This window comes from Acomys russatus, chromosome 5 (assembly GCF_903995435.1).
Source record: "Acomys russatus chromosome 5, mAcoRus1.1, whole genome shotgun sequence".
NCBI lineage: Eukaryota > Metazoa > Chordata > Mammalia > Rodentia > Muridae > Acomys > Acomys russatus.
This window is the reverse complement of record NC_067141.1, coordinates 27893611-27911047: the sequence shown is the minus strand read 5'-3', so window position 1 is coordinate 27911047 and position 17437 is coordinate 27893611. Positions and strand designations below refer to the sequence as shown.

General features: G+C 53.7%; 1 protein-coding gene across 1 annotated transcript; it reads left to right on the top strand.

The window, feature by feature from the left end:
* The first annotated feature begins 283 nt into the window (after nucleotides 1-283).
* Ovol1 (ovo like transcriptional repressor 1) lies at nucleotides 284-10434 on the top strand. Its single transcript, XM_051145903.1, has 4 exons — nucleotides 284-878; nucleotides 7660-7877; nucleotides 9631-9820; nucleotides 10084-10434. Exons 1-4 carry the CDS (start codon nucleotides 779-781, stop codon nucleotides 10377-10379), a joined length of 804 nt encoding a protein of 267 aa, XP_051001860.1. The 5' UTR covers nucleotides 284-778; the 3' UTR covers nucleotides 10380-10434.
* Nucleotides 10435-17437: the final 7003 nt, after the last annotated feature.

Here is a 17437-nt window from a genome sequence, read left to right as displayed (position 1 = left end):
CTGGCCTGGCGGCTTTGTGCCTCTCCCGGCGCCCCGGGCGCGCCAGGCTGGGTCCAGGCCTGTTGGGCGAGTTTTATGTCATCGCCCACGGAGTGTGCCAGCGCCGGTGCAAATAACGTTGCCCTCCCCTCCCTTCCCGTGCCCCGTCCCTCCGAAACTCTAGTTTGCAAATGTGAGCACGCCGGGCAGGGGAGGTCCGGGGCAGGCAGGGTGCTTCTGGGTGTGGGGACCGGAGCCCGTCCCCCAACCCCGCCCCGTCGGGCCACCGCGCCTGGGCCGCGAGGCCACCTCACCCGCAGCGGAATGGAAACCGGTTCGACAGGTAACAAATAGGTGGGTTGTCACCGTTATTTCTCAACGCATGCGCCATCGCTCTCTCGGCCACTCCAAGCTAATTAGATCAGATCAACACCCCTACCCCACCCCCGCCCGAGCCACCAACACATACCGCCGCGAGCCAATAAAGCGTGAACCCGTCCGTCCAGCTCGCACTTGAAGACTTCTCGAGCAGCCGCGGGGACGCCAGTCGAGCCAAGAGACGCTCACTTGGCGCTTCTCCGGTCCTGGTGCACCTGGCCGCACCCGCTCTGTGGGCACCGGTGATCTTCGGCGGAGTTGGGAACACTCTTTTCTCAGAACGTGGGCACGTCTCTGTGACTCCTTCTTTGAATTGTCCCTATTCCCGCGCCTCAGCCCCGATCCAGTGGGAGAAAAAGTGGGAGGACCACCGGGACTCGACTTACGGGAGCCAACCGCGCCTGGCTTGGAGGAATCGAAGATGCCCCGCGCGTTCCTAGTGAAGAAACCATGCGTCTCCACGTGCAAGCGGAACTGGAGCGAGCTCCCGGACGAAGAGCGCGGCGAGATCTACGTGCCAGGTGAGGCGCCCCGGGCTCCGGGCTCCGGGCTCCGGGCACCGGGAGGGCGGGGCGCACGAACCAGCGGTCGACGCCCGTCAGTGGCGCGTGGGGACGCTGATTGTCGCCGCAGGCCGACCCCCAGCGCGGAAGGAACGCGAGTAGGGGGAAGGGGCCTCCAAACCCAGGCTCTGCGGCTCTCAGGCCAGGGAACGTCTGCCCGCGTCACGCCGCAGGGGACGCAGCGGGGTGTGTCACCGTTCCGGCGACCCCCAGCTCTCGAGTCGTAAATCCAGAAAACCCGGACTTTCATGAGGCAGGAGAGAAGCATTGGAGCGCTGCCACTTTGGAGGGGAGGGTGAGGACTGGAAAGGAGCTGGAGTTTCCGCTGAGATTTGGGCTACATTGTAAAGGAAAACTTGGCGTTTTAGTCGCCTCCACAACAACATTGGTCGGGTTGAAGAAAGTCAGGGCCACCGAATTTCCCTGGACTCCAGCTGGTCCAGGAGCTGCTGGGAAATACACCTGATGCACTTTGCTTGCCCTTGAGACGAAGTAGTCTTCGATCCCACCCGTCCAGCCTTGCAGAGGACACTAGGCAAAAGGTGGCTCTGGAGCCCACCCACACCTAAGATACAGACTCCAGGAAGCTGGTGTACCTAGTTTATTTAGGGAGGAGGCCTTGACAGCCTGTGCGTCAGTTTAGAATGAGTAACTGGAGTTGTCGATTCCTCCAGCAGCATCTTCCTCCCCAAAGCCCCAGGACACTTCTGCCCCTTCTGTCCCAAAATACAATCCTAGGTCGAGAGGCAAGCAAGCAAGCGCCTTCTCAACTCCCCCTCCCCAGCCTTGGGGGTGGGGCATAGCTTACTGCCCTGCGCCTCCGTGGGGGGGGGGGGGAGGTGGTAATTAACCAACCGACTTTGACCCTTGATCTGCAGGCTCTCTGGCACCACCCAGGCTTTTAAGAAAGTGGGGAAAGGAGGGTGGTGAGTGAGGGGCCCTGTGTGGGTTCTTGCCTCAGTTTCCCTCTTGAATAAGCCGTTGGAGTCTTGTGTGTAATGTGAATTTGTCCCAGACCTGCCAGAATCCAGTGGCTGGTAGGATGTTTTACAACTTAACCTTCTCTCAATGGGCTGTACCACTACTGTGAAGACTTCTTAAACAAGGGAGTGGGCCTCCTAGAATCTCCACCGTAGAGGAACAGGAGGCAAAAAGGGAAGGGTTCCTCCTCACCTGGGGTGTAGGCTTGGGATTTTGTGATTTCTGCCTGGCTGGAGCGACACAGCCCCTTCCTTGCTCCAGCCTCCTCCTCCCCAACCTGTGTTTGACTTGCTGCTTAGCTGCTCCCTGGGATCTGATAAACTGAACTTGGACTGTGTTAAAGGTGAGCTGTGTCTTCAGCCAGGCTCAGGGTGCTGTTATTTTTAGTTTTATTTCACATCCCAGTCAGTAGCACATATGTTGACTTTTAACAAAGGACAAAAGATATTCTGCTTGTTCAAATCATTAAGACCTCCGTGGGTTCCAGAGATTTCCCTAGCACAGATCTGAGGGACACAAAGACCAGAGACTGGGCTCCACGGCCTGCCCCATCGCGTAGATAGGAGAGGTCTCTGGGTGGTCAGACATGCAGGTAGTTCTCCACCTCTAAGGATTGCCCAGGGTGGAAAATAAGCTCTTGTAAGAATTTCTCCTGGTTGGCTGAGTGAAGACAAAGTCCTGTGGGTAGAAGTTACAGGACTTCATTTTTCTTCTGTGAGGTAGGTGGCCCATTGGAGCCAGTTTTCCCACAGTTTTGGAAATAAAAAAGGGAACAGTCTCAGTCTATGCTTCGATGCTTCAGATGGCTGGAGTGCAGGGGGTGTGCTTTGTCTCCTGCCTGAGCCATTCCATCACCAGCCAACCATGACCCCAGGAGCTGGCTGGGCACGTTTCTGTCACCCTACCTCACAGACTCTTGGGGCACGTTTTGACCAGCTAAGCAGTGACCCCATTCCCAGTGGGAGTATGTGAGTTCTGACCTTCCTGCCAGCGCTCTCTGAGACCCTCAGCGCATCCTGGAGACCACTTGGAGGGGAGAGTTGACCATACATTGAGAATGTCGGGTCGCTGAGCCTGACCTGGGAATTGCCTTTACAATCACATCCTCCCCCACACAAGCTTCTGAGATGGTCTTCTCCTGGCCCTGGGGCCGGGCGTCCTTCCTTCAGCTTTGCTGAAGAGAGCTGAGAGCCGGTAGCCTGCAATGGAAGACAGGCATGTTGTGAGCAACAGACCCTCGTTCCCCACTGGAGGCAGCACATTGCAGTGGGTTGTTTGGCTCCTCTCCCCTCCCCTGGCCCCTCCTGGTGCAGGAGTCTCTATGCAGTTGTGTGTTTACTCTGTGGTGACGGGGCGAGGGCGGTGGGTTTTTTGTTTTTGTTTTTCTTAGGGTGAAGCAGGCACCTGTAGCTGGGGGTAAATTCTACTGTACTGTACTGAGGAGGGGCTCAGATGACAGCAGTGCAGCAGTTCCTCTAGGGCTGGTCCTTGCTGAGTGAAGTCACAGTCAGGAAGGGGCCCTGGCGACAGACTGAGCGTGAAAGCTGGAACTCCAGGAGAATTCCAGGCCCCCCCTACTTCCAAGCCTCCCCTTCAGCTAATAGTCTGTCTTGCTGGTCTGTTGGGGCAGCACATGTCCAAAGCTCAGAGCTAGGTGTGGTGCATACACCTGTCATCTCAGCACCTGGAAGGTGACAGCAGGAGGATCTGGAGTTCAAAGACAGCCTCAGACATGTAACAAGGCCAAGGCCAGGCTGGGCTATCCGAGACAAAGAAACAAACATGCTGAAGTCCAGGCCAGCAAGGATGAGGTGCAGGGCCCAGGTTTCCTTCAGACAACATGGCCCAGCCTGTCACAGCTGCTAAACAGTTTTAGGAACTTGACCACTCTTTTGTTGTTGTTGTTGTTGTTTGAAAATAGGGTCTCATTGTGTAGCCCTGGCTATGTGGTTCCGGAGTTCACACCAGGCTGGCCTGGAACTCACAGAGCGCTACCTGCCTCTGCCACCTGGGGTTTCAAGTGTTTGTTTGCCATTTGCCACCACGCTGGGCATTTTGTTTTTACCAGGCTGGCCTCTAACTCATAGATCTGCTTGCCTCTAACTGCTCTTGCCAGACTGAGTAGGTAGGACTGGCTGAAAAGCCCTCTGTGGCTCCCTAGCTCATGTAGCATGTGTGGGAAGGCTGGACTTATTTTTCTTCCTTCCTTCCTTCCTTCCTTTCTTTCTTTCTTTTTTAAAGATTTATTTATTATGTATACAGTATGCATCAGATCACATTATAGATGATTGCGAGCCACCAGTGGTTGCTGGGAATTGAACTCAGGACATCTGGAAGAGCAGTCAGTGCTCTTAATTGCTGAGCCATCTCCCCAGCCCCCGAGGCTGGACTTCTTACAAGAGCATTGTAGCAGCTGCTGAGGGTTCTGGGCAGTGAAGCAGTCAGCCAACCAGGGCAAGTGGATAGAACAGCTGGTCATGGCATTCTCACCTGTCTGAAGAGGCACTGTCACTCAAGCTGCTAAGATACTTGCCCAAACTTGGATGTCCTAAGGCAGAAACTGCCAAACTGTCCCAGAAAAGATGATGATAGTGCTCCAGGCTTGGCGAGAAGAGGGAGCACAGCTTAGCCATGTCAGTGTTTGCATCATTGTCCGTTTTCAGCACGCAACATATGACAGGCAGGTGGACCTTGGCCGCTGCTGGGTGAGAGGGTGAAGGATGCCACAGGAAATACAGGTCTCATCTGGTCAGAGCCATGCCCCGTGGCGGGAGAGCCAAGAGTTCTGTCTAACTTTAGCATAGACACTGAATGAAAAGAAAGCAGTGGTGGGGGGGGGGGTGGAGAGGCTGCGGGGGGGGGGGGGGGGGACACAGACAGATCTTGCCTTGAGAATGCTGACTTACATAGCAGGGCAACACAAGGCTGAAAGATAGGCTTGCCTGTCCTGGCGCTGCAGCAGCGTGTGCCAATCGGCTGCTGTTGCTCCTCTCAGGCAATTGCTAGCTGACCTGCAGGTCTGAGGGAGCTGAGCACAGGAGACGCAGTCCTTCCAGATCCATGTACAAGGCATCCTAAAGCCAGCCCGAGATGAGCAGAACCCAGTTGGTTCCCTTGCACACACCAGCACCTATGTGGTCAGCTGGGGACACACAAGTTCGGGTAGCCACACCTCTCCCCAGAAAGTCAGGGATCAGGCTTCATGGGATTCCTGTCTTGAGGCCTTTTATGAGCTAAGAGCTGGCAATCTGTCTGGTATTCGGGCCAGTGGTGGAAAGAAAGGAGGCCCGTCAAGGGTTAGGTGGTAGATGGCCATTGGATGGGCAGCCTTTTCAGCTCTGCTCTGCTGCTCTAGGCCAGCTCTGTAAGAACTTACCAGCCCCAGAGGGAGGAGGGAGAGGGCTAGCTGGGTTGGCCTTGCCACACTCAGTGGCTGTGGGCGGGGGCAATGAGTAGCAGCCACAGTGGTCACTCCCGGAAACATCTAATTAGGGGACAGGAGCACCAGCAGGACCCAACCAGTTTTGCCTCCTGCCGTTGGGTGACACTAGGGATCGGCCCGATGGCGCACTAGCGAGTACTCCCTGTGCGTGCAGTCCCGGTAGAGACACACTTGTGGGGGTGGCAGGGAGACAGGTTTGGTGGGGTGGGTAAGTTGAGGCAAACGTCCCCACCCTGGCAGTCTTACTGGCCTTTGACTCCAAGTAGAGACAGCCATGGGTGGCCCATCCATTCACGTCCGTCCTTAGCAGCCTTTCCAGGTCTGTGTGGAGGGATAAGGAAGATGGGCAAGGGCTCCTCCTCTACAATGGACTGCGGTCCTCATCTCCTGACTCAGCCTTCCCTCCATAGGGCCAAGGAGCCAAGTGTGACAGCTCACCTCACAGGCTGTCATTCTACTCGCTGTTGAGCCCACACCCAGGCCATGTGGCCTGGTTGCCTTGCGAAAGTCTCACTCATACTGACCCTAAGGGACAGACTGAGGATGGTAGCGATGTCTGTTTTTTCCCTACTTGGATTGAAAAGGGGACATTGTCATCTAGTTTTAGACACTCAGTCACAGTCTGTCTGGTGAGTGGGTACTAGAACCACCGCTCCTCTGAGCCCACTCTCTGGTCCTAGTCTGGAGTGTCACACAGGCCCCACTATAGGCAGACAGGGCTCTGAAAGCTTGAGCCCAGCACTAGTCAGCATGGCTCAGAGAGAGGTGGGATGCCCACTCAGGTGCCAGACCAGGGCGGGAGCTGGTGAATCAACTCCTGGAATGAGGTGCTCATTAAGGGCCCCCCACCCCCCGGACAGACGGACGCCAGCGCTAGAAGAACGGGTTCTGGGCGGCAGGCAGGCGCATTCTTCCCCTGTCAGACCTTTGTTGTGTTTTGAGGGGGCGAGAACTGGGCCTCTCCCGAAACTCAAGTACTTTTATATTTCCCTTCCCCCACAGCCCTGGCGGTCCCCCAGAAGAAGTGAGGGCAATCGCCTGGGCCTGGGTCCTTGCCCCCAGGTGACATCTCTGGCTCGGAATATAGTACTCAGAGGGCCTAGCTTGAGGCCCTCAAGTCCCAGTCGATCTGAGTCAGTTGGACTCACTCACCCGTCCTGTCCCGGGCCTCCTCTTCATTTTTCTTTCTGAAACTAGGGAACTTCCTAATTTATGGGTTTTAAAGTACAGAATTTAAGCCCGGCCTGGTGGCACACGCCTTTAATCCCAGTACTCGGGAGGCAGAGGCAGGTGGATCGCTGAGTTCGGGACCAGCCTGGTCTACAAACCGAGTCCAGGACAGCCAGGGCTGTTACATAGAGAAACCCTGTCTCGGAAAAAAAAAAAAAAAGTACAGGGCTTAGGTTGTACGGACTAATTGGAAAATTATACTTCTTGTCCCAGTTCTGTTGGTCTTAAGACTCATTGCCCGTGTTTCTTTGCCTATCCTACAAGGACTAGAGCTCAGGGTCCCAGCCCAGCCTTGCAGGCCTGGCCCATTTAGTTCAAGGTGTTTTTTGAGGGGAGCGGCCTTGTCAAAGGGCTGCCAGGTATCGGTGATGCCACTGCAGTGCCGGAGGGTGCCCAGCCTGACTGCCACAGTGAGCGGTCCCGTAGTGGGGGAGGGTTGTGTAAGCGCTGGGCAGGGCGCCCAGAGACTGTTACGAGCATCCACCTGCTGCTCCCTGACCTCCTCCCTCTCCACCCACCTGGCCTGTTTGCTGACAAAGCTGTGCCCAGCCTGAGCCAAGGAGTCCAGATGGGTTACAGTAGCAGGGATTGGCCAGGTCAAGGGAGGAAAGGCTAAGACCACCCAACCTCCAAAGATCTGTCTATAGAAGAGCCCCAGAAGAGTCCAGACTGACAAGGACCCTTCAAGGACCAGGAGAGTCTGGAGGAGCTTTCCCTGGCCTGGGCCTTCAGTGGTGCCCTTTGTCCCTAGAATAAGGACATTCTGGAATCCAGAGCGACTGGCCCAGGTGGGGCAGGCAGACACTGCAGCATAGTTGGCAGTGCAACTCAGTCCTCCCAGTTCCGCTAAGACAAGTTACTCAGGGGGCAGTGGCTCTTGGCTGGCGTCACCTGTAATTACCTTAATGGGGCAGGAGGGAGGTACGGCCTCTGATGGCCTAGGGGCCCGCCCTGCTCTGCCACATGCCTACAACGGGAGGAAGGGAGGCTGCAGATTCCAGCCTTCTCCTTGCTTGGGAATCTTCCTGGAGCCCCGGTAGATCTGTTCTCTACCCAGCCCTCACCTGCCCGTTCTTCTCTTTCCAGTCAGCCTGGGCTTCTGCCCACCACAGCCCTACCAGGAACCAGAGCCATCAGTGGCCGAACCCCCTTCTTGCCCCCTGGCCTTGGACATGAGCCTTCGGGACTCCAGTTATAGTATGGCCCCAGGACCCTGCGTGGTGGCCCAGCTGCCCTCTGAAGATGTGAGCCACCTGACAGATTCCCAGAGCAGAGACCAGGGGTTCCTACGAACCAAGATAAAGGTAATAACTTTCATTCTGCCTTGAAGCCCAGGAGCATGCCCATGTCTAACCCACAAACATGACACAGGAGGGAGAATGAAGCCCAGGAGCATGTGTAGAGACCCATGTCTAACCCACAGACATGACACAGGAGGGAGCAATCTGAGTCCTGGATTTCAACTTTTGCAGAGACCCACTTAGCTGGAGCCCATGGAGGAAAGGAGATGGGAAGTGAAGCCATCTTACCCTTTAGCATGTAGTCAGCGAGTGATCTAGTCCCATTTCCGGCCACAAGAGACAGGCCAGCCACCCTTTTACATGGAGTCGCAAGGTGAAGAGCTAGAGCCAGGCCCAGGTGCATCTTGCAGAGGGGTAATTAGCATTGGCATATTGGCGTATGGCAGTGTGACTGACCAGGCTGTGCACAGGGCAGGAGCAGTCCCTACCCCACCCTCACTCATGCTCAGTAGCACCACGTGAGGCAGTCAGGATGGCCTGTTACCGAGGAGAGGAAGCAGCCAGCTGCCCTGGCTGGGTCCGTTCTCCCAAATGCCCCAGGGCCTGGGAGCACCTGCCAACAGAGATCTAGCGGAAGGGAAATCCTCTAGGGCCACCCTTCCTGCCAGGAGACCAGGTACAGCAGGAAGGAGTCCCTTTGCTTAGGACCTGCAAAGACCAGGGGTGAACAATGGGGGGCAGAGCACAACACCACCAAGAGAGGCTGTGATTGGTCACTAGGGTTCTCCTGACCTTGCAGGCAGCACTCAGCCTTCCCTCTGCCCCTCAGACCCCTCCAGATAGGGAGAGCAGAGCACAGGATGGGAGAACTGGGCGTACAGAGGACTAGGTCCTGCTCCAAAGGATCGTAACTGACAGGAGACTGGGAATTCCCCAGAATGACAAAGGCAGGATAGAGGGAGGGGTGCCAAATGCAAGTGTGGTATGGCAGTGCCCAGGGTCTCATGGGGAATGGCCAGTGGCAGGCCCCTGACAGAGCCTAGGCATTCACTGGACGTGAACCTGGCCACATCTTTGTGGTCACAGCTAGAATGTTGCTGCAGCTACTGTAAGCAGTATGTGGTGGCAGCACCAGGGATTGCTTCATAGGATAGGGACAAGAACAGGAGGGGGTGGGTACGGGGCAAGAGCTGCCCTGGACGACACACATGGACCATGACATTAGTCCTTCTACCACTGCATACATGTGAAGTTTCCCATAATTAAAAAAAAAGATGGGGCCGGGTGTGGTGGTGCATGCCTTTAATCCCAGCACCTGGGAGGCAGAGGCTGGCAGATCGCTGTGAGTTCGAGGCCAGCCTGGTCTACAAAGTGAGTCCAGGACAGCCAAGACTACATAGAGAAACCCTGTCTCGAAACAACAAACAAGCAAAGAAACCTATTTCCAAGCTGGAGATCTAGCTCAGTGGACAGAGCGCTTGCCTTTTACACACAAAGCCCTGAGCTCACCCCTCAGCCCCACAGAGACTGGCATGAGGCACACGCCTGCAACCCCAGCACTTGGAAGGTAAAGGCAGGAGGATCAGAAGTTCAGATGACAGCCTTGAAAAAGGGGTTTGGGGAAGCCCGTAGGAAGTTGGACTAATAACCAGAGGCTCTTTGCAGCCCTCCTAACACATGTCACAGGCTATGCTCTCTGGAGGGCAGGCCTGCTTTTCTTGAGGGTGTTGTGGGGATGGATGGAAGGGCCGGCATATGTGCCAGCCTGTAGTCCTGATTTCCAGATAGCTGCCATGAGTAATGTCTTCACTCACAGGTGACCTTGGGGGACAGTCCAAACGGAGACCTGTTTACCTGTCACATCTGCCAGAAGGCCTTCACCTACCAGCGCATGCTAAACCGACACATGAAGTGCCACAATGACGTCAAGAGACACCTCTGCACATACTGCGGGAAGGGCTTCAATGACACCTTTGACCTCAAGAGACATGTCCGAACCCACACCGGTAAGTAAAGTCTGGAGGGAGGGAGGATGCCTCACGCCTGCCTGGGACCTGCAGGTGTACCCTGGAGCTTAGGGCAGAGTCCTGAATTCACCTGTCACCAACAAGACTTTTGACTTAAGAAACTGGCGTTAGGCAATGTAGCCTTGTCGGTCCCTTTGCCAGTCAGGTGTCCTGACCTTTCAGGACCAAGGAAGCGTGGCTGCTTCCTTCAGTCAGGCTCCGTGGTCTCGGTCAGGTCCTGACGCTGACCCTGTATTCTACAGGTGTACGGCCCTACAAGTGCAGCCTGTGCGACAAGGCCTTCACGCAGCGCTGCTCTCTGGAGTCTCACCTCAAGAAGATCCACGGTGTGCAGCAGAAGTACGCATACAAGGAGCGCCGGGCCAAGCTCTACGTTTGTGAGGAGTGTGGCTGCACGTCCGAGAGCCAGGAGGGTCATGTCCTGCACCTCAAGGAACACCACCCCGATAGTCCACTGCTGCGCAAGACCTCCAAGAAAGTGGCTGTTGCTCTGCAGAACACAGTCACTTCCCTGCTGCAGAGCAGCCCCCACCTCTGAGCAGCGCAGGCCCCAGGGAGGACCAAGATCCCTTCCTGCAGCCTCTTGCCAGCACACCAGTGATCGGGACCAGGGCTCTCCTGCCGCACCGCCAGGCACACCTGCACTATTGGGCACGGACTTGTCCCTGTTGGAAGTCTGTCTTTCAGGCAGAGTCCACTCTGAGCTTGGGACCATGGGTGCCTGTGTGGGGCAGGGGTGAGGCCAAGTGATTAAAGCCAGCTGCTGATAGAGACTGGCCCTGTTTCCCTGCAGCAGAACTTTAGTTGTGTTGACAGGAGATCCTGAGTACAAGATGGACAACGGATCTCCATGGACAGCAGAGTCAAGACACCAGCCAAGAGCATCCCTGTGGACAACCGTGGGGGGGGGGGGGCTGGCGGCAGCCCGCGTGCCCGCAGGGCTAACTCTCAGGGTTCCCAGGGCTCTCTGGCTTTCATCTGAGGCCCACATGTGAACAGCCATTTGCGTGCTTGTGTATGTGTTATCACACTGCTTTAAGTGTGACTTAGTCACGTGTGCATGTGCACTCATGGCCTCTCCACATATCACCTCATTCTTAAGAAACCAACCACAAGGTGCCAAGGAGGTTTTCTATCCTTTTTTTTTTTAAGATGACAAATGTACAGATATTAATATATTTTTGGTGCCCACAGTAAGACTTTTTTTTTTAAGGGATGGAGCTGGCTTTTTCTCCACCCACATTGGTTCTATTTATCCTGGACATTTCAAACCTCCTCTGTGCCTTGGTTCCAGGGTAGTTCTGCAGACCCATTCTGTTCCCTGCGATGTTCCATTATAGACCTTCCTCCTGCCCTGCCGAGAAGATGGACTATCCTCCTGTCCTTCCTGGGGACAGTGCCTCACCTCGCTCTTCCCTCCCTGGCTCCACTTCCTTCCACATCCTTCTCAGGGCCCCAGTTTTCCTGCTAAGCCTGATGACAAATGACTGGGTGTGGCCCGAGGCTGTGGTGGATTCTGCTGGGACCCTTCAACCAGAGGGACGGCAATTTGATACCAAGTCCAAGTCCACCACCTGAAGGGCTAAGACAAGGACAGGAACAGGCTGGGAGTCTCGGCTTTTTTCTTGCTAAGTCAAAAATTCTTGAACAGCAGCAAAATTTGAGACAGAGTAATAATCCACATACCAGAACCTTCGGGAGGGAGCCTGTCGGTGGATCAGACAATGTCTTCTTTCTGTTTTCCACGTGTCTTTGGGCTGAGTGGCTTCTCTAGGAGAGTCTTGTCCACTGGTGTGTCTGGGTATCCTGCTGAGACCAGGAGAGGGCTGTAGGTCAAAGGAATGTGTGTCGTGGGTCCAGGAGTTATAGCCAGCCTGCAGAAGTTGAGGGTCAGACCCCCAGGACAGACCCAGGACATAGGAGTCTGGGACACCCCTGAATGCCCCCCACCCCACATGCCTTCTTGGTGCAGTATGCACACAAACCCAGGACCTGACCCCAGCCTCAGGCTCACTCAAGAGGAAGGAATCTCTGAACTAGGTATGGACCGATCTGAGCACTTGCTTCATCTTTCCTTAGTGTGTCTGGGCTGCTGTACTCTTGAGTTCTGGATGTAAAAACCACCGTGTCAGGAAGCACGGTGTTTACACTTCCGTGTCCGTAAGCTCATTGCCAGTCTGGGGCCATCATAAGCTTTGTGTTGTCTGTCTTGTCTTATAAGCTACCATTCAACTAGTGAAGTGAGGAGATTTTCTGTATTTCTGGGGTTTTGTTGTTTGTGTTTTCCTTTTGGACCTCCTTTTCCTTCATGCAGAGAAATTCATTAAAAGAACTGCTCCTTCTTGCCAAACCTTTTCCCTTCTCAGTTGCCTGGGTGTCTGTCAAGACAAGACCCTGACCTAAGATGGGGCATGGTGACAAAGATCTTTAATCTCAGCACTCAGGAGACAAGAGAGGCAGGCGGATTTCTAAGTTTGAGGCTAGCCTGATCTAGAGATTGAGCTGGGAATTGTAAGACATACCCACAATCTCTTACACAGAGGCTGACAAAGTTGGAGATCAGTTTTTGCTACTCAAAAAGTTGGGTGGTGATGTGAAACCAAGTCTCAAAATAACAAAAAAGAACTTGCCCCAGCTGGGCATTGTGGCACATGCCTGTAATCCCAGCACTCTGGAGGCAGAAGCAGGTGGATCTCTGTGAGTTAGAGGCCAGCCTGGTCTACAAAGGGAGTCCAGGACAGCCAAGGCTACACAGAGAAACCCTGACTCCAATAGCCATACTGCTACTACTACTAATAATAATAATTTGCCCCAGTGAGAGGAGGGAGCAGCTGGGTCTCAAGTGGTCAGCATCTCCTGACTCCAGTGCAGCCTGCTGTGCTCTAAGGTGGCAGCAGGGGCCCTCTCTTGGGATTTCTTCATCTGCCCAGTGGGTTTAGGGCCTCCAGGCCTTGTTAAACACTTGGGGCACTTCTTGCTCCAACCTTGGGGCACTTTGCCAGGGTTGGACCAAAGGGAAAGGAGCCACATCCCCAGAGACTGGACACAAAGTATCATTCCCAGTGAGATCCTAAGGGTGAGCACACACACAGCATTTGTTGGTCCCTGGTACACTGGAAGCACTTTTCACAGATGACCCCACCTACTTCTCCAGCCAGCCTCCGGGAGAGTCTGTCACTGTCCCCAAGCCCAGTAAAGGGTAGTCTCATGACTAGGAGTAGGGTCGGGTTAGCGTCACTTAGCCTCATCTGGTTTGTGCCAAGAAGCCCCTGCACACTGCTGACAGAGAACTACACGATGGCACACTTTAGGCAGGGTTCATTATGTTAATAAGGAGATTAATGAGATGTGGGCTCCCCACTAAAAAAGACAACGCAATCTTAGAAGTGTGGTCTCAGCTGGACATAGTGCAACACACCCATAATCCTAGCACTTGGAGTCTGAGGCAGGAGGATATATTGGAGGCTAGTCTGGGCTGGTGGCAGGATTATTGGGAGAAACCAGGGCCTGAAACTCAGTTATTTGCTGTGAAAGGAGGCCATGACTCCCAGGTCTAACAGGCATCCCTGAGCTGGCAGATCTGGATGGAAATATTGGTGAACAGACAGAATGAAAAGAAAAGACTGGGGAGTGTGGGACCTTTTGGAAGGTTGTGCTTTCAGAAAGCAAACCAGCAAACAAACAAGATGTGAAGCATTGCTGCCACAACTGTGAAGGCTTCCATTCACTGCCAGCTGGTCCCCAAGGTCAGTGCAGGGAAAGAGCAGGGCCTGATCAAGAGACAGGGCTTGGGCTCGGCCTCTCCCTGGCTGTGAGACCTTAGGCAACCTTTTGGTTTCTTCATCTATGAAACATGTGGGTCCTAAGTTGGAAAATCCCTCTCTGCTCTGAAGAGTCTGAGAGCTCACTCAAAACCTCTCCGGAAGAAGTGTTCTGACAAATTACAATGGAGATGAGGCTGCCCGAGGCTGGCAAGAAGTCCCTGGCAAGAAGAGATGCCGGGTGTGGTGGCGCATACCTTTAATCCCAGCACTCAGGAGGCAGAGGCAGACGGATTGATGTGAGTTCGAGGCTAGCGTGGTCTACAAAGTGAGTCCAGGACAGCCAAGGCTACACAGGGAAACCCCGTCTCAAAAAAAAAAAAAAAAAAAAAAAAAACAGAAAAAAAAAAAAAAAAAAAAAAAACCCAAGCAAAAAGTCCTTTGAGAAGAGGAAGGCAGGGGAAAATCATGTTACTAGGAGGAAGGAAAATTTCTTTTAAAAAATTATTATTGCCAGGCGTGGTGGCGCATGCCTTTAATCCCAGCACTCGGGAGGCAGAGGCAGGTGGATCTCTGTGAGTTTGAGGCCAGCCTGGTCTACAAAGCAAGTCCAGGACAGCCAAGATAACATAGAGAAACCTTGTCTCGGAAAAAAAATAAGTATTACTGCTGGGCGTGGTGGCACCGACCTTTAATCCCAGCAGTCGGGAGGCAGAAGCAGGATCTTCCTGAGTTCCAGGCTAGCCTGGTCTACAAAGGGAGTCCAGGACAGCCACCTGCCTCTGCCTCCTGAGTGTCGGGACCAGAAGTGTGCACCGCTGCCACCCAGCTTGTTTTGCTTTGAGACAGAGTCTATGTCTCCCTGGAACTCTTTGTAGACCAGACTGGCCTCAGACTCACAAAGATCTCCCTGCCTTGGCTTCCCAAGTGCTGGGCCTTGGTATCACCACTCCCAGATTTTACTGTAGTTTATCTATTTATTTCATGTGTGTGTGTGTGTGTGTGTGTGTGTGTGTGTGTGTGTGTGTGTGTGTGTGTATGTGCGCACGCAGTGGGTACACAGCGGCCTGAGAATAACTGTTGGAAGCCAGCCATTCCTTTCTACCGTGCTCTGGGCCCTGGGGACCAAAGACGTCTTCAGATTTGGTGGAAACAAAACAAAACAAAAAACCTTTATTCATTGAGCTGTCTTGCCAGCCCAAGGAGGAAAAGCTTTTTCAGTTGCTTGCTGTCACAGAACTTGGGCCAGTGAGACACCAGGGTTGGACAGTTTGTGCTGACACACTTAGAGGACTTAAGAGCCTTGCCAGCCCTGCCATGGCCGTGGAGGGAGGAGTGGTGCCCTATCAAGGCTGCTGGCTGAGAAAGCTTCAAGCTTCCAAGGCTCCTTCACCCACAATCCTATGAGACTAGGGACTTCCAGGTCTAATGGCCGTTCCTAAAAAAGCAGAGCTGAAAGGAAACGCTGGTGTATGGACAGAATGAAAGAAAACCCCGGGAAGTGTGGGATCAGTTGGGAGGCTGCGCCTGGCCTCCCAGATTGGGTGGTTAAGGCCTGGCTTACTGTGAGGAGGGGCTTCCATGATCCATCCTCTGGAGCCACTCTCCCAGGTGTTGGCAGTCACCTAACCTAAGCTGTCCCATTCTCATGTCCAAAACCAAACTTGCTTCCTTCCCACCCCTGCCAGCCCCGCCACCCCAAGTTACTGCATTCTGTTGGACACCTGCTCTCTTGCCCAGGCCAACAGGCAGGAAGGCCCTCATTGTAGGCTCTCCTGACCCATCAATGTGTGTACCTTACCCTCTGCCTGCGGCTCCCCTGAGGACACCAGGTTGGAGGCACAAGGCGGCCACAGCAGAGCCAGTACCAGACGATTAACTGAGCCAAGCATGGCGATGCTGGCTAAGGAAGGCAGCTACCTTACAGATCGGATCTTCCTTGAGCCAGTTGAACGATTCAACATTCCACTTACCCACCAAAGCTGCCCCAGGACAAATACAATGGAAAAAGAAAATTGGCTCCTGCAAGGTGTCCTCTGACCTCCATGTGTGTACCATGATGTGTGCATGTGTGCACACAAAAATAAATAAGTGTAATACTGAAAACACAAGTTGGGTCTTCCTAGCTTTCCTTGGGGTCATAGTGTGTGGTAACCAGTTTTCTCCTAATTTATGAAACTGTATATGAATGTGTGTTTGTCCTTGCTGCTCCTCCCTCTTTATCTCAATATACATAATCTTTCATTTAATATTCTTGACTGTAGTGGACTTGGCACCTGAAACTATGAAAAGTAAAGCCCTAGGTAGAAGGACTTCTACAAAATGGTTTCATTTATTCCTACCCTATTCAAACTTTTTTTTAAATTAATTAATTTATTTATTTATTTATTTATTTTGAGACAGGGTTTCTCTGTGTAGCTTTGGCTGTCCTGGACTAGCTTTGTAGGCCAGGCTGGCCTCGAACTCACAGTGATCCACCTCCCTCTGCCTCCCGAGTGCTGCGATTAAAGGCGTGTGCCACCACTGCCCAGTGGGAATCTTCAAAGGCGATCAGGGTCGTGAGTGGTAGCAGCCAGGTCGCTGTGCCGTCTGCTCCAACCTAAACGTGAGTTTCACTTTCGACTGCAGAGTTGAGGCAAGGCTCATAATGGACACGGTTCCTTCCCATCTCTACCCCAACCTCTGTCAGCAACCAAGAAATCCAAGCCGTAGCTGCCCACAGCGACAGCAGGTGCTTGCTACTGTCCAGGCTGCTAAGTCAGGTTGCTGTTTGTCCTCACAACACCATGAACCACTGTGAGACTAAAGCAGGGGAGCCCCTGCAGCACCAAGGGAAGCTGGGTGTCACTTGCTATGAACTTAAGAGTTCATGGAACAAGACCACTTCGGGCGCACACACAAACAGTCCTGTGACTGCAGGTAATCACCGCTTCCATTTATTGAGCTCCTACTATGCGGTGGGCCGCGGTGTGCTGGGGTTCATTTCTGACGTCATCTCGAATCCCTACAACAACCTGCGGAGGTAGCTATTATGGTGGCTATTTTTAGACAAAGATCTGAGACTCGAGGAGATGAGCCATCTTGCTCTAGGTCACCATCGGGAGCGATCACAGCCTGGGCTGGGTCTGCCACACGCCAAAGTTTGGCTACTGTCTCTAGAAGGTCACTGTTTCTGAAACAAGGGGTCCTTTCTGCTTCTTTCAGATGGTTCTGCGGCCACAGCACTATACCAGGTGTGGTGTGGAAGTTTTAGGGGGTCCAAAGGCGAATAAGACTACCCTTCCGGAAGTTCCCATCTTGGGAGAAATATCTCACAGTCCATGCACCACAGAAGGGGTGGGCTCACCTGTGGTTTACCAGAGACCCAGGACATGGAATCCAGTCCCCCATGGACACTGGCCTCAAGGAGGTATCTCAAGGTCCCAGTGTCACTCCACGTGGACACTGAAGAGAATAAGGAAGGGAAAGAAAGGCCCAGTATCCCTGCTGACCGCACCTCCTCCCACCTGTCACCCATGTTACACCTAGCATCTTACTGAGCCATCCTACCCCACGAGTTGCTACTGTCACTTTATACACACAGAGAGACAGGCCTACCAAGATTAAGGAAACAGCCCAAGTCACTAAGTAAGATGCATGCACTCTTTCTAGAGACCAGGTTTTCCTCAAGGTATGCCTACTTCCAGAGGAAAGTAAAGAGACCCAGGGTGTTAGCTGCATCTGTGCCTGGTAAGGCAGCTCCCGTGGCTGTGCTACTTGGTCTACACCTCTAGGTTGCACAGGAGAGGACAACAGAGGAAGCTGCTTGGGAGGTGCCCAGTAGGTCAGAATGTTC